We start from the raw sequence: 17,331 nt of genomic DNA, 5'->3' as shown, positions 1-17,331 counted from the left end.
ATTACTCGGCAATCAAAAAGAATGAAATCTTGCCATTTGCAACTATGTGGATGGAACTGGAGGGTATTATGCTAATTGAAATTAGTCAGTCAGAGAAAGAAAAAAATCATATGACTTCACTCATATGAGGACTTTAAGAGACGAAATAGATGGACATAAGGGAAGGGAAACAAAAATAATATAAAAACAGGGAGGGGGACAAAACAGAAGAGACTCTTGAATATGGAGAACAAACAGTGTTGCTGGAGAGGTTGTGGGAGGGGGGGTGGGCTAAATGGGTCAAGGGCATTAAGGAATCTACTCCTGAAATCATTGTTTCACTATATGCTAACTAATTTGGATGTAAATTTTGAAAAATAAAAAATAAAAAATAAAATTTAAAAAATAAAATAAATTCCAAAGATGTTTACATTTCCCCCTAAACACATTTTCGTCACTAATCACCGTACCATTGCCTCATTCTAAAAATTCAACAATTTCTCAGTATCACCTGATATCTAGTCCATAGTCAAGTGTCTTCACCTGCCCCATAAACATCCTTTCACGTTTGGTTTATTTGAACCAAGATTCACGTTACTTTGGTTGTTGTCTCTTTCAATTTAGAATAGTTCTCTCATGTTCACTCACCCTCTACCCCTTCCCCTTTCCACACGTCATCTCTCTCTCTCTCTGTCTGTCTCCCTAAGTCTAAAGATCATGTTTAAAGGCTTCTGCCCTGTGGAGACATCTAGAATGAAGCCCATCCTGTCAACAAGCTGCTGGACAGGTTGGCTGTGTTCTGGTGAGACTGTGTTCATTCACCTGTTAAGCCCAGAGCATCCCAGAAAACTCCAAACAGTGTACCACAGTCGGTTTTAAAGCAAATATTCATCAGGTGAGCTTAACTTCAGCCCCATTTTTTAAAACAGGTTTACTGAGATACAATTTACAAACCAGACAATTCACTCATTTTGGTGTAAAACTGAATGGCTTTTAACATATTCACAGATGTTGCAAAACCATCACTACAATAAACTTCAGGAAGGTTTCAACACCTCAAAAAGAAACTCTGTATTTTCTAACTATCACCGCTCCCTGGCCAGTTGCCCCCCAGCACACATTTCTGCCACTAATCTAGTTGGGGTTTTCTAGATTTCTCTATTCTGGGTATTTTACATGAATGATATCACAGAGTATGCGGCCTTTGTTGTGTCTGGATTCTTTCACGTAGAATAAAACTCGCAAGATTCCTCCAGGCCGCGGTGTGTATGGAGACTTCATTGTTTGTTATGTATGAAGATATTCCGTTGCTTAGATATGTACACGTTTAGTTCATTCACTTCTCCATCGATAGACATCTGGATGGTCTTTTTGTTTTGGCCACTAGAAATAATACTGCCGTAAATATTCATGTACAAATTTCTGTGTGGACGTATATTGTCGTTTCTTTTGGATAAACACCCAGGATTGGAATTGCTGGGTCCTGTGACAACTCTCTGTTTCATCTTTGGAGGAAATCCCAGGCTGTTTTCCAAAGTGCTTATGTCACTTTCTGTTCCCACAAGCCGTGTGTGAGGGTACTGCTACTCAGACCCTTTGTTCATTTTTCAATTGTGTTATTTGCCTTTCTGTTATTGAGCTGCAAGAGTGCTTCATACATGCTAAAAACAAGTCCCTTATCAGACACATGGTTTGCAAATAATTTTTCCTATTCTATGAGTTGTCCTTCGCTTTCTTGAAGGTGAGACCCCCTTTCACAACTGCCCCTACAAGTCCTCGGGTGCCAATGTCCTGGGGCTGCCACCGTCTGCTTGTTTCCAGACCCAGAACCCAGTTATCAACTCATTCAACTGTCACTTTCATCTTTTCTCCTTGTCCTGTCCTATCCTGGGCCTTTTAAACACTAGAGGCACCAAGCCGGGAGGCTGAGGATTTGTTTTCTTAATCAGAATCCCTGACTGATTTTCTCTGTAGGGTCGGCAAGGTGTTCCCTCCACCTGGGTCTCAATACAGATACAATCATTGCTTTGATGAAATGGCTGATTCGGGTCTATCTCTCAGTTTGCATCTTCATTGTAACCTCCTCGAGAAGAGGGTGTAGGGGTATTTATCACTAATTACCACAATTTTAATTAACTAACAGTAACTAAGTATAAATCAGTTGTAATTTTAATATTTATATTCTCAACTCTTTCCAACCAGCCTAAGTGCAGGAACTGGACAGTACCCGTTTTGTTCATCCTTCTGTGGCCTTAACAGACACGTGATGTATGTAGTCAGAGCTAAATAAAGAGCTGAATGGAAAAGATGGGTGGTTGGATGGGTACCTTTAAGATAGTACAAATATCAACTTTGGGATTTTCATAGAAAGTTCTATAAAACTGCAAGTTTTCTAATAGTCAATACTTGACTTTCTATTCACAGTAGACATTCAGATGCATGATAACCTCTAACACCAGCTAATAATTCAATCACCATATACATCATACATTAAGCTATAGGATTATTTTTCACATATTCTCATATGTTTAAGGAAATAAGTAGCTTGAAACAGAATAAAGAAGATGTCCAATGTAAAAAGTAATCGTATTTCTTGCTAGTGGTTAGACTCCTACACTCTCCCTGTGAATGGATGTCAAGGCCACCAAGACTGACATGCACAACCAGGCAGAACCCAAGTGCAGTCAGCTAGCTGACTTCTCAAGTAAGTCCTCTGGCTCCCTGATTCCTGTCCTTTGGGGAAAAGTATCCGGGAAGTACTTTTGCTTAATGACATCTTCCTGGGTATTGTTCTAAGGCTCAGAGTAATGAGAGGTTTGGGGCAGATACACACACGCACACGCACACACACACACACATTTTTATGTATACACACATATATACATACACATACATGTATATATATATATATATATATATATATATATATATATATATTCTTTTTGAAAGAGAGAGAGCATGAGTGGGGAAGGGGCAGAGAGAGGGGGAGAGAGGATCCAAAGCAGGCTCTGCCCTGACAGCAGCAAACCTGATGTGGGGCTTGAACTCACAAACTGTGAGATCATGACCTGAGCCGAAGTTGGACTCTCAACCAACTGAGCCACTCAGGTGTCCATATATATATATATATATATATATATATATATATATATATAGTTATCAGTTGTATCCCAGACACTTTACCTGTGGTATACAGACCTTATCACTAACTCGCAAAATAACCTTCAAAAAATGTTTTTAACAAATGGTGAAATTAAGACTCAGAGAGTTTGAGTTACTCACTAAAGATCGTGTCATCAAAGTAACTGAATGAATTAGGATTTAAACCCGCATGTATACAGTCAAAAACACGCTGTCCTCTACTATACCGGTGTTTTCCATTTCAATACACAAACAAATGGTATACATGCAATACCATTTAAGTGTAAATGGTACACGAAAAAAAAACAGTTATTTTTTGTTCTAAAATGTATCTCAATATTATTATTTAGAATACGAGTAAATGTATTTACATTAAATATTCATCAAATTTACTGTATATTGACATATAGTAGGTAAGGCCCAGATGTGACGAAATTCCTATGTATGGTATACAAACATCTGAGATTTGAAAACCACATTCCAATCTCTGGTCTCTGGCCGCGTGTGGCTCCAGTGTGGCGGTTATGTGGACGCTGAGAGCCAGGCAGCACTTGCCCCAGTTCTGTATCCCACGTAGAAAAGCACTCAACGCTTGACTTCTCATCTGCGGTGACTGGCGACCCCCTGGGTCACCGTACCTCATCTTCTCCCTTGGCCTGCCTTCCCCACCTTCACTTCAATAAGTATCCCTGACCTCTTCAACTGCCTCCTCACGGCCTCCTTAATATCCTTGTTGCGCAAGCTATAGACGAAGGGGTTGAGGAAAGGTGTGAGCACCGAGTAGATCACAGCCAGGGTGCGGTCACAGTCCAGTGAGTAGCTACTCTTCAGCCGCACGTACATAAAGAGGATGCTCCCGTAGAAGATGAGAACCACGGTCAGGTGGGAGGCACAGGTGGAGAAGGCCTTGGTCTTGCCTGCAACTGAAGGAATCCTGAGCACCGTGCGGACGATCTGGACGTAGGAGCTGAGGATCAACAGGAAGGTGGCCAGGATCTTGCAGGAGTTGATAGCAAAGTCCACTAGGACGTTGATAGATGTGTCAGTACAAGCCAAGCTCAGCACGGGCGGGAAATCACAAAAGATGTGCTGAATGCGATTGGGGCCACAGAAAGGGAGACGCGACACCAGGGAAATCTCAGCCACCGGCCCAGCCAGACCTCCCAACCAACAGCCAACGGCGATCTTGGCGCAGCGTGCTGGGGTCATGAGGGTGGAGTAGTGGAGGGGCCGGCAGATGGCTAAATACCTGTCATAAGCCATAGCTGTGAGGAGATAGCACTCAGTGGCCCCGAGAGAGTGAAAGACGTAGATTTGCAGGAGGCATCCGGAGAAAGAAATGGTCTTCTCCTCCCTGAGCAGGTTCGACAGCATCTTGGGGACCGTGGCAGCCGTGTAGCCAAGCTCCAGCAGGGAGAGGATGCTGACAAAGTGGTACATGGGTGTGTGGAGCTGGGAGTCCAGGCGGACCACTAGGAAGACCAGCAGGTTTCCCAGTACGGTGGTGACATAAATTAGAAGTAACAAGACGAAGAGGTAAACCTGGACACCCTGGAGGTGGGGAAAGCCCAAGATGACGAACTCTGTTACCTGGCTCCAATTCCCAGCATCCATGGCTCACCATTCATATTCCTAGACTGTGGGGCATGGAGGGATGAAGAAGAAAGTTGAACCACAGAAATCCTAAGGACAAGATCCCTCAAAGGACTTTACCTCCCCTCTGCCACCTCCAGAGTAAAGGGCTCCCAGCAGATACGTTAAGAGGCCAGAGTTTGGATCCCTTTCTAGCCCTTACCATTGTCAGCAGCTTCCTTCAGAGTATCTGCTCTTGTAATCAGACTCTAAGTCCGTCTCTGGTGTCACAGCCCATTCTTTGGCCTCCATAATCCATTGTGTAACCCGGTTATCTTGCTTAATGGAAACTATACAGGTTTTGGAAACTTCAGTATTCCTCATCCAAGGTTTATCTTATTATTTACCTATATTCCTTGTCATTTATACTGATAAAATATCGTAGTATACTGGACCAAGATTACATCATTTCAGTTATATATTTTGATTTGTAATTTCAGTTTATTTTCTTCCTCAACTTTCTGGATACCAAAGCATCAGCCCTTTCACCCTCGGCTCCCTCTCATTTCCTCATGGAGACTCGGGTCTGGCAGCATCCTCCAGGAGCTGGTAGGTCAGGGTTTCACCGGTCTCGGACTCAGGGGTGAATCTCAGTCAAGGCAAGGGGGTTTGAGTTAATATAAGAGCCACAGAAAACAAGGGGGCAAATCTATGTCTTTGCATTTCTATTCCCAGCTGTGGCCACTTTGTTGGTCCTTCCTTCCGCTTTCCTCCTCCACCAACCTGGAGTGTGTTCTTCTGGTTTACTGCTTTTTAGATGGCAAATATTTAACTTGTACTGAGAGGTCCATGTGACAAAAATTTATTGAACATTTTCTGTATTGGAGGTATTGTTCCTAGAACGGGAGCTAAAACAGTAAGTGAAGCTAGGCAACTAATATTCTACTAGAGAAAATAGAGAAGGCCACTCATTGCCAACCAGCTCTGTTTTGGAACACAGCATCATCACAGAAACGTGCTCCTGTTGTCACTTGTTAAACAAGTAAAAGACAAGCCCCCCAAATTCCTTCTCTTGACTCACTTATCCCAGAGCCGCTGGTCCGTTTCCTCCCCTGTTCCTGCAACAACACCCCCCCCTCCCCAAAGAGCTGCCTCCACTCTCATTCCTAATGGTTGGTTTTCTCTTAAACCTTTCCATTCAGACCTTCACCACCTACCACTCCATCAGACCACCCCTCTTCACACACACAAGTTATCTCACATTTACCACATCCAGTTCCTGTTCCTTAGCTTGCCCAGGCTATCCTCCAGCCCTGACAGAGGTCCCTGTCCTGCCCTTTGACACACTCGTCTCATTGGTTCTCAGGGCTACATCTTCCTATCAGAGTGCCATCATTCAGCTTCTTCCTACTTGACTGGTCCCCCCTTACCTCCTTTGCTAGTTCTTTCTCCCTGACCTACCTTCCTAATTCACAGCAGTCAGTGTCAGTTCTCCTTTTTTCCTTTCTCTGTAAACTCACTCCTTGGTCGATGCCATCCAATGTCATGACTGAAAGCACCACAGATGTTTAGACAGCTTTCTAAATAGACTCCCCAGCCAACACGGTCTCCCCGACTAGGCCTCGCCTCTCCCACATGGACCGTCACAGTCTTGCGGCTCATGGACCCAAATTCTCACAGTTGTCATTGCTTCTGTATTTCTGCCAAATCCGGGAGCTGGTTTTCACTGGGTTCGAGCCATGACCTCGCTCACCTCCATCACTGTAATGGACTCCTAACAGATCCTACTTGTGTTGGTCCGTCTGTAGCCTGTCCTCGACACTGCAGCCACATCTGTCCTTTCCATTTCAAGTCAGGCCCTGCCTTCCCTGCTCAAACCTCTTCAGTGACCTGACAGCTTATAGTCTTTGTTGTAGCTTTCTCTTCCTCGAGCCGTCTTCTGCCAAATCTCCCCTTGGGTAGCTTTTTCATTTGTTCCAAGCCTTGGTACAGATCTGCCCTCCCCAGCAGCCCTGCCTGAGCTGCCCTAAATAGAACTGGAGTCTGCCTCCTTCCCCACGCCCAGTTCCTGTCCTAGCACCACCTTTCTGTACTCCCCATTTAATCCTTTCCACGGTACTTACATGTCCTAACGATACAAATGAGCTTACTTGTCATCTCAACTATTTGTGGTTTCTCTCCCCTATGACAACGCAAGCTCCACCAAGGCAGGGAGATTTTCTGTTTTGCTCCCTGATGAATCTCAGGTGCCTACAGTTGGGTCTGGACCACGATAATGAATGAATCAAGAAATATTTGTCACATGAAAAAGCAAATTGGGTAAGGTAGCTAACTGCTTATTTGCATATGCAAGAGGAGCCATGAATGAGCCCTGGGCTGGAAGTGGAGATCAGGACCACCTCACAGAAGACATCATTTTTTTTAAGTTTATTTATTTATTGAGGTGGGGAGGGGAGAGAGAAACTTAAACAGGCTCCATGCTGATGCAGGGCTCAATCTCATCCACCATGAGATCACGACCTGAGCCAAAATTAAGAGTTGGATGCCCAAGCAACAGAGCCACCAAGGCACATCAGAAGACATCATTTTTATTTGAAGTAAAGGGTCAGAACTGCCAGGTGGAAAAAAACACAAGAAAGGTATTCTAGGCAGAAAGGAACACTTGCTCAAAGGCAAAGTGTTACAAACGCATCCAGTCTCCTCCTCTGTTCTCCAAGCTGCTTTTCACTTCTCCCTCTCATCCCATCCAAACCTACGTTATTTACCCTGCTTGCTCCTGGCTGCACCGTCTTCTAAACCCAGGCAACATGCCATCTTCTTGTGCCGAAACTTTCTCATTCCAAAGATAGGATGTTTCTCTACTAAGATGTCAGAAGACCATTTCCGGGCAGGATCCTTCTGAGTGATCTTGCTTCAGCAAAGCCTTAATAACCATCTTAATATTAGAGATTTCCCCTTTGCCTTAGTTTTCTTTGCTTCAAATCCATACCTGCCCATTGTCCAATTCTGCCTTTACCTCCTTCAAATCTTAGGTGCAGATGTGCCTCCTATAAAACATCATCCCAACATTTCTATCCAACTCAGATCATATTTATTCTAGGCTTTTTACATTCCTTCCCCTTCAAGTACAAATATAAAGTTTCTGCTCCATCTCTGGCCTCCCAACCACACTCAAGATGAATTGTTTAGTGACCTTAGCTAAACTTCCAGATATATGGGGGCTGGCCTCAAGGTTGAATAATGGAAGGCAACGTCTTGCCCTTTCCTTCCTCAGAGGGTAAGGTTTCCACATGACTCCAAAGACTTAGTCTCAAGCTACAGAATAGTCCCCCTTATCCACGGTTTGTCTTTCCACAGTTTCAGTTACCTGTGGTCAACTGCCGTCTGAAAGCAGACGGTCCTCCTTCTGACCTATCATCAGAAGGCCACTAGTAGACTAATGCTGTGTCACAACGCTTACGTCATTCACCTCCTCCATCTCATCACCTAGGCATTTTGTCATCTCACATCATCACAAGAAGGGTGAGTACAGTACGGTAAGATATTTTGAGAGAGAGAAAAGCCACATGCACATCACTGTTATTACCGTATATTGTCATAATTGTTTTATTACTGTTGGTAACTCTTATTGTTTGTTAATTACAAATTTAATTCTATTTATAAATTAAACTTTATCATAGGTATGTATGTATTGGAAAAAAACATAGCATATATAGGATTTAGGACTATTTGTGGTTTCAGGCATCACTCGGGGTCTTGGAACGTATCCCCTAGAGATAAAGGACCTTGTTTCTCTGCTCGCTGATGTCCTGCTGACATTCACTCCCTGGATACTCCACCTGGGAAATCGAAGTCAGCATAACCAGGTCAAGCATTATTTCTCCCTGAAACTAGTTCCCCATACCTGCTTCAATCCCCAGGTCACGATTCACAGAGATTCTGGCTACTCATCTCTCTCCCTCACACCCCACCCAATATAGCAAAAAAACAAAAAACAAACAAACAAAAAAAAAACCTGATGGTTTCCCCTTACGTTGTCTTTTTAAAATTATTATTTAATTTTCTTTTGATATTTCTAATTACTGTTTTAATTCAGTTTCCAAAACTGAGAGATGTTGAGTCAGTGTTGGAAGAAACTTGAGGAAATACCAATTCTCTTTGGAGCTCCCATAATCTTGGGTTTCATTGGATCATGAAAAATATCTTTTTTTAATATGAAATTTGTTGTCCAATTGGTTTCCATACAACACCCAGTGGTCATCCCAACGGGTGCCCTCCTCAGTGCCCATCACCCACTTTCCCTTCCCTCCCACCCGCCATCAACCCTCAGTTTATTCTCCATTTTTAAGAGTCTCTTATGGTTTGGCTCTCTGCCTCTCTAACTTTTTTTTTCCTTCCCCTCCCCCATGGTCTTCTGTTAAGTTTCTCAGGAGCCACATAAGAGTGAAAACATATGGTATCTGTCTTTCTCTGTCTGACTTATTTCACTTAGCATCACACTCTCCAGTTCCATCCATGTTGCTACAAAAGGCCAGATTTCATTCTTTCTCATTGCCAAGTAGTATTCCATTGTATATATCAACCCCAATTTCTTTATCCATTCATCAGTTGTCAGAAATTGTGGATCATGAAAAATATCTTAACTGTATCAGACATTCCCATGAATTCATAAAAATAAAAGATCTTTTAACACTACCACAAAAAAAGAATAATAAGGAGGCTGAAGTTTCTTGCCCCATAAGACAATTCTGTCTGTTGTCAAAGAACTTCAGTCTGTAAACTGGGTCACTGAGATCCACCCATTATCCCTACTTCTGCTTACAGAAAATCCCTGTCATTCTGGTCCAGATTCGTGCTTTAGACACGGTTTTCACCATCATCATAGAAATTTCACCGTTTGCCAAATGGGTCCCTGTACTTCGTTTTAATCTTTTTGTTTGCAATGCATCCCCCAAGACACTTCTTCCCGAGTCAGTCTGTAGACATCTAACCATTTGGGGGTTCAAGTCCACCACTGTCTTTCCTTGAGCGTCTACAGTGAACACCAGTCTCCCCCACCAATCTCCCCTGCTGAATTCCCAGTAGTCCTTCCTCAATTTGCCTCCAACTATACCCTGTCAAGTGCTGCAGTGTTTTCCATTCATTATTTTATTCCAAAGCAACTTTCTGTGAGGATTTTGAAATTAAAGATGTCTCACTTTACGTCCCGCCTCCCGGAGGATTTGGCACAGCGACCGATGTCCCAGTTGTGGTAGGAAATGAAAGAATCGATGGCAGCCAGGATGATTTGTCCAGACCCTTATCTCACAACTACTCGTCTCCTCCCTTCGGTCTCCTGATATTGGAATTAGATCTCTCATGAAACCTAACACGTGCATCTCATGTATGAATTAGCAGTTATCTTACGCGGGTCCTTTTCAAACGTACTGTGTTCCTCTTACTCCAAAATGCTTTTAGAACAAATCTTTTTCATTCTATGCTCTAGTTCTCACCATTGCATTCTCCATAGTATCTAATTATTTAGGCATAGGGCCAAAGCGCTGGGTCAGGAGGGGATTCCATTTTAGATGATCTCATTCTGTGTCTTCATGGCGCAAGAGAGGAAACTGGGACCCAGACAAGGGACATGGCTTGCGCAGGATCATACTAGTTTTAAAAGAGCCCTATTTGCTCATTCTGCACGCAGACTGTATGATAGCATTAGGAAGGCAGAATATCTGTGTATGTTTTATTTTAAATAGGTTTCATGTTCTGAATGATATGTCTGTGGACCCTAATTATCTGATACTTCTCCTTAGTTCTGAATTCCCTCAGTTTCTTCCCAGTGCCCCAACCAGAGAAGGACCTGGGGGCAAATGTGCCTGAGCGACAGCATCCTTACCCAGAGCCCAATGGTGGGGAGCACTCTGCACGTCTTGCCACGGGCAGTCCAGTCATGGCTCAGAGTCTGGAGCTGGGAGAAAGCTCTCTGCTCACTTCTTCCCCTCTCATTTATGGTCACATGGGGCACCCCCGGAGCTGGAAGGGATTGAAGCACTTTGATGGGGCCCGTGGGAGTCCGTCCCAGCATGAGGGACTCCTCTCTCGTGACTGTGTCCTTGATAGGTCCTCATAGAGACAGAAGCCCCTGGGCCTTCGGAGCAGCCCTCCTGGGGTTTTCAAAGTGCTCTCTCAGAGAGGGAACTGAGACACAGGAAGTTCACTAACCAGTGGTCCTTCATCACCTGTGAGTTCACCTCAGTAATAGGAACTACCCGCCCGGCTTGAGATAGAACATCTCTCAGGGAGATGATTTTCTTCGACACAATACAGTCATTGGGGTGGGGGTTTGGGCGGCAAACAGGGTCCTGCGAGAACCTCTTTCTCTTGTGGGACCTGCGAGAAAGCACATACCTTCCAATCATAACAGGGTCTTTCTAAAATGTGACTGGCTTCTTGGACCCTGAGTGAGGGCAGGGATGGGCTGAGGACACAACACTCGAAGCAGACCCTTGATTCTGCCCTTTGTTCCTACCTACAGTGGTCTTATCTTCGCTTGCACATGGGAGCCACCCCTCTACTCTCCTGTTATCTTGCCCGGAAAAGAGCCTTGCTTCGGAATTTTGGATTTAAATCTCAGTTGTTCTTCCGGCTATTTATGTGACATTGGCTGCCCAAAGGAGGGTTTGATTTCCTGTATTTCATAGGGAGAGGCCACAACTTGCCTCATATGACACTCACTGAGATGACCATGAGCAAAAGACAGACAGTAACAAGTGGGGGTGAGGATATAAAAATTAGGACCCTCGGTACCGCTGTGAGAATGTAAAATGGCGCTGTCACCTTGGAAAGCAGTTGAACCGTTTCCAAAAAATTTAAACCTGCCGCCACCATATGACCCGGTCATTCCACTTCTAGGTATGTCTACCCAAGAGAACGGAAGTAGAACTCGTACACAGAGGCACTGTCCACAACAGTCAAAAAGTGGGAATGATCTAAATGTCCATCAAATGATGGATGGACAGATAGAATATGGTATATCCACACAATGGAAGATTATTTAGCATTAAATGTATGTTAGCATTTAACTTAAGTATTGATGTGGCTGGATTAAAATCTATGTTACAGCATGGATGAACTCTGAAAACATTACGCTAAGTGACAGAAGCTGGTTGAAATAAGAACACATATCCTATGATTCCATTGCTATGCAATGGCCAGAAGAGGCAAATGCCTGGGGTAGGGGGCCGGGGGAGGATAGGGTGAGGCAAATATTCTACAATTAGATTGCTATGATTGTTGCACAAGTCTGAAAATACACTAAACATCACTGAGTTGCACAGTGTAATAGGTGAACTGTATGGCATGCAAGCTGTAGCACAATAAAGAAAATAAACATTTTTAAAGAGGTGAAATAAAGACATTTTCAGGAAAAGAGTGAAAGAGATTACTGTCCGTAGACATGCATTGCACGAAATAGTAAAGAAAACTCTTCAAGCAGAAGGAAAACAATACTAGATAGAAATTTCAAACCACACAAGGAAATGTAAGACCACAACAAAAAGCGTAAGGCAAATACCTAGCATCAAATTGCGGTGTATTCCATAGCAGCCGAGAAAGTAAAAGATCTACAGCAAAATAAGACAGTAGAGGTGAATCTCGTAAACATGATGCTGAGTGAAAGAAAGCAGAAACAGAAGCCTGTAAATTATCGGAACCGATTTCTATAAAATACCAGAACATGTAAAATCCACCTTCAGGGTTAGACGCCGGGTTAGATGTCCTGGGGCAGGAGAGGAGTTGTGTCGGATGTGAAGGAGCGTGGGGGAAATTTTGGAGATGTCTCCGAAGTTCTGTTCTGAATGTCCCTTACATAAAAGTTTATTAACCTGTGGAAGTTCACGGAGTAGCACACTTATGTCCTGCACGGTTCTCTGTATGTAAATTTCAATGCCTTTGAATATCGGTGGTCCCCCATCCAGCTTGCACGTTTTCATTTCTTTGCCAAGTTGTAGATTCCGTGTAATGCAAGGGTTGTGGTTCCACAAACAGTGGCTGCACGTGGGTCATAATTTACTCGAGTGTAGCAGAACAAAAACAAAATCAGAGTGGGTGTAAAACAAACTAGGAAACAGGCCAGAAGAAAGGAGAGTGTTCTCTTCTATCACTTCTGAATGCTTTGCTTTCTGTTTTCCATGGAAATTTTGGTTCTGCTATATTTAACGTAAGCATGGGGGGGCTGGATGAGAAAGGAAGATGATGGCTTTCTCAGAAGTAGGAAGTAGGAAGGGATAGTGTGAAAGCTTCCTGCTCCCCATACATGTCTAAGGACCATATAGAGAAGTAATAGTTGCAATACACAATAATATAGAGAGAAAAATGGATACAGAAATAAGAAAGGTGAGGCATTAAAATATAGGCAAAGAAATACTAAAGCAGTCTCATCTATAAATGAGGATCATGATTTCTTCCCTCTTTGTTCCAAGGAGTTTTGAAAGTTACATATATGTGTGTTTATATGTTTGCATACTATATATATATATATACACACACACACACACACACACACACACACACAGTTTTTATAACTTCATATCCATATGCTATACATAAGAAAAATAGTTTCAATGTTCAATTAATCTGCATGGCTAAGAAAGGTCTTATATTTGAGGTAATTGTTTGAACACCTAGAAAATGTAATAAATGTATGAGGAATCTTAAAAGATTCTGGGAAATTTGTGACTCAGAAAAAAACTCTTATGTTTGTGATAAATTACTAGCCTTGGAATTCCAGGCCCCCCAAAGAACATCTAAGAAAGTAAAGGGTTAAATGGGGTCTTAGAACTGTATCATGTTAGCAGGGAACGTCACCTAACGCTCGCTTACTCGTCCACCACCGTTTGTGAATAAAGAAATAGAGATCCAGAAAAATCACTGAGAGCAGCACACAGTTAGTGGTTAATAAGGGTTAGTTGTCAGTTATTAGCCAAAAAGTGTTAAATGGCAAAGTGTTACATGGTTACGGACAAGTTGAGGCTGGTTGTGTAGGAAACACGGGTGAGTTCAACTGGTGTGGATCAAAGCATTCTAGGAAAGAGTGGGTTCCAGTAGTGATCAAAGTAGGGATCAAAATGTGTGAGTGATAGGAGTAGGTAAGATTGATTACATTTTTCATTCTTGGCATTTTTATTGATACTCAGCACGTTTAAACACTCGTTAAATTCTGGACATACAGTGAATAACAAAACTGACATGATTTCAGACCAAATGCAGTTTATGGACTTGTAGGAAAGAATGACATATAATATCTATATAATACCAATATCTATACCTATCTACCTACGTATACATATATAAGTTGTAGAACACATTTTGAAGAAAGCAAACATAATTCAAAAGAGAAAAAAAATGAGTAACATACATTAGGTGGGCGTTCAAGAAGTCCTCTAGAAGTTAATGTCACTTGAAAGTGACATTTGAACAGAAACTCACACAATGAGAAGGATTGAACCAAATGAAGGTCTGGTGGGAAATCGGTGCGAATTCTCGGATCCATTCAAGTCTTAATGCATTTGAAGAATTCAAAGAGTTCTGTCATAGGTACGAAATTAAAAGCCATAAGGACACCTCAAGCATCAAGTAAGATAGGACAAAAAAGACAGAAAGATGGAGTCAATGAAGAAGGAGAAAATCAAGAGATAATGATGCAATCAAAGCGAAGAGACCACTTTTTAAAAAAGAATTGGTCATGTATATCAAGAGTTCAAGAAAGATGAATATCATACGATTTCACTTATATATGGAATTTATGAGACAAAACAGATGAACATAGGGGAAGGGAAGCAAAAATAAGATAACAGAGAGGGAGACAAACCACAAGAGGCTCCTAAATACAGAGAACAAACCAAGGGTTGCTGGAGGGGCGTTGGGTGGTGGGATGGGTTAAATGGGCCGGCCCTTGTTGGGATGAGCACTGGGTGTTATATGTAAGTGATGAGTCACTAAATTCTATTCCTGAAATCATTATCACACTATATGCTAACTAATTTGGATTGAAATTTAAAATAAATAAATAAAAATATATAAGAGGAAAGACAAGACGAGTCTAACAGATAAGGCAGCATGGAAGTCATTAATGAGCTTGACACAATATTTTTTGAAAGCTCTGAGCCAAAGCCAGATGGCAGTGGGTTGCAAAATGTGTAGGGAGTGAAGACGAGGAGGTAGACTGTGTCATTAATCACGTTGAGAAGTTTAATTAGAAATGAGAGCTTAAGAAATAGACCTGTAGCTGGCTGGGAATGTATGCCCAGGGAAATATGTGTGCTTGTTTCTAAGAAGGAAGATTCTAAAGTATTCTTAAATGCTGAAAGCACTGATCAAGTGAAAAATGGAAAACATAAAGACGTAGGAAATAAAAGAAAAACGTACTTTGAGAAGGCAAGAGGAGATGGGATCCATAGCATGTGTGATAATGGGAAGATTATTCAAGGCCAGGACCAAGGTACATAGAACGTTTCTGAGGCCAACCCTAAAATGGAAGAAGGACCTTGGTAGAGAGTCAATGGTGAGCCCTTCCTGACTTCTGGCAGATGGTCCTCTTGATGGCCTTAATGAGTTCCTTGTTACGAAGACTGTAGATAATTGGGTTGACGAGTGGTGTTAGTACAGAGTAGACTACAGCAAGTGTCCGGTCAAGGGTCAGGGAATAGCTCTTCTTCAGGCGCACATACATGAAAATGATACTCCCAAAAAAGACAAGCACCACAGTGAGATGTGATGCACAGGTAGAGAAGGCCTTCTTTCTTCCTTCTGCTGTTTTTATCTTCAGTACAGCACTGATGATTCTTCCATAAGAAACCATAATAAAGAGGAAGGTGATAAGGATGATGACGGCATTGATAGCAAAGTCCACAAGGACATTAGTGGATGTGTCCTTGCAGGCCAGGCTCAGCAGAGGTGGGAAGTCACAGAAGATGTGTTGAATTTCATTATAGCCACAAAAGGGGAGCTGGGAGACCAGGATGACTTCAGAAATGGGACACAGGAAGCCACAAGTCCAACAACCAGCAGCCAACTTGCCACAGAGTGTCGGGGTCATAACTGCAGGGTAGTGGAGGGGTCGGCAGATGGCCAGGTATCGGTCATAGGCCATGGCTGTAAGAAGGTAGCATTCAGAGGCCCCTAGGGAGTGGAAGAAGTAGGTCTGAAGGAGGCATCCAGCAAAAGAAATGGTCTTCTTCTCACGGAGAAGATTGGCTAGCATGTTGGGGATGGTGGTGGCCGTATACCACAGTTCCAATAAGGAGAGTATACTGACAAAGTGGTACATGGGTGTGTGCAGGGCTGCGTTCAGTCGTATGGCCAAGAAGGTGAGCAAGTTGCCGCAGAAAGTGAACAGATATGCCAACAGCAACAGGGCAAAAAGCCAGCCCCTGACATGTCCCACTTTGGGGAAACCAAGGAACACGAACTCAGCCAGGCTCGAATGGTTTCTCCGTTCCATGGGAGGCTGGGGTGGGGAAGGGAAGGAGAAGAAACTGAGTGGAGGTGACCGCCAAGCCCAACTCAACACTTCATTTCTCTTTATTGTGTTTTTAAATTTATTTAAAGGCCGCATTTTATTACTCTTTTTTTCATTAAATTTTTTTTAATGTGTATTTCTTTTTGAGAGTGAGAGGGGAGGGGCAGTGAGAGAGGGAGACACAGAATCCCTCGTTTCTCAGACCAGGGTGACTGAGAGGCTTCTCAGAGGAGGAAGCTCCAGAACTTTCCAGGCACAGTAGCAGTTAGTTAGAGAAATGAAGAAAATAGACAGTTCAGACAAGAAGTACATGAGCAAATGCTGAGCAGGAGAGAGGCGGACTTAGGGAAATGCGTGTTCTCTTCTATAGCGAGGCAACAGGGGAGGTTCCCCCAGTGACCTGGGACTTACCCCCTTAGGAAGAATGCCAGCCAGATGCCTGGCATCATCAGATGCAGTTTTTAAAGCATCACTGATGTTTAACTCTTCTAACCTCAACCTCAGAGGCGAAGGTGTGAATTTGCCTTGTGGGTGTTTCTGGCGGAAAGAGGAGTGGGGTGTTTCACAAATCTGGTGAGACTGTGGACTCCAAAAGAACCGATCAGGTGGCAGGAAACATACATCCTGCATTTTCACAAAACTGATTGTATGACTAGAGGTTGGGGATACAGAGCTGGCTTGGTGAAATTTCATGCCAAAAAAGTGTGGCGCATTCTAATTGTTTTCAAGCATAGTGTGCAGCAGATACAGAGAGACAGGAAGGGAGAGAGACAGAGGGAGAGGGAGAGGGGGAGGGAGAGAGAGAAAAGAAACCACCAACACAAAACATCACAATGTGACTACAAATGCATAAAAATGGTGGCCAGTGTCAGCCATGTCATACCCGGTAGAGGTCACAGTGCCTCTGGAGAGGGCTGTCCAAACTCTAGCTTCCATATTGACAAGCTGCTGTGTCTTCTTTTTGTAGTCCTAATACTTGGGACAATGGTTTTCACATTCAAGGTATTCAATGAAACCATTTTCTAAATCAAACTAGTGAATATAACAATTAACGCAGCCCATACGCTTTCCCTTCAGCCCATACCACTCACTCAAACTCAAATGTTACTCCTAAACCCATGTGCCCCGCAGCGCAA

At 43.0% G+C, this 17,331-nt stretch overlaps 2 protein-coding genes across 2 annotated transcripts; both read right to left on the bottom strand.

Moving 5' to 3' along the window:
* Nucleotides 1-3,759: 3,759 nt before the first annotated feature.
* Nucleotides 3,760-4,734, bottom strand: LOC122212359 (olfactory receptor 6N1). Its single transcript, XM_042926227.1, has one exon. The coding sequence runs from the start codon at nucleotides 4,732-4,734 to the stop codon at nucleotides 3,760-3,762; it is 975 nt and encodes a 324-aa protein (XP_042782161.1).
* Nucleotides 4,735-15,232: 10,498 nt separating this feature from the next.
* Nucleotides 15,233-16,177, bottom strand: LOC122211559 (olfactory receptor 6N2). Its single transcript, XM_042924792.1, has one exon. It carries the CDS (start codon nucleotides 16,175-16,177, stop codon nucleotides 15,233-15,235), a length of 945 nt encoding a protein of 314 aa, XP_042780726.1.
* Nucleotides 16,178-17,331: the final 1,154 nt, after the last annotated feature.

The sequence above is a fragment of the Panthera leo genome, chromosome F3 (genome assembly GCF_018350215.1).
Source record: "Panthera leo isolate Ple1 chromosome F3, P.leo_Ple1_pat1.1, whole genome shotgun sequence".
Taxonomy (NCBI): Eukaryota; Metazoa; Chordata; class Mammalia; order Carnivora; family Felidae; genus Panthera; species Panthera leo.
Note: the sequence above shows the minus strand (reverse complement) of the source record. Positions and strands in the feature narration are given on the sequence as shown.

Bases quoted from the DNA above. Each gene is read 5' to 3' on its own strand.
- LOC122211559 (XM_042924792.1), bottom strand. From the start codon at position 16,177: ATGGAACGGAGAAACCATTCGAGCCTGGCTGAGTTCGTGTTCCTTGGT.
- LOC122212359 (XM_042926227.1), bottom strand. From the start codon at position 4,734: ATGGATGCTGGGAATTGGAGCCAGGTAACAGAGTTCGTCATCTTGGGC.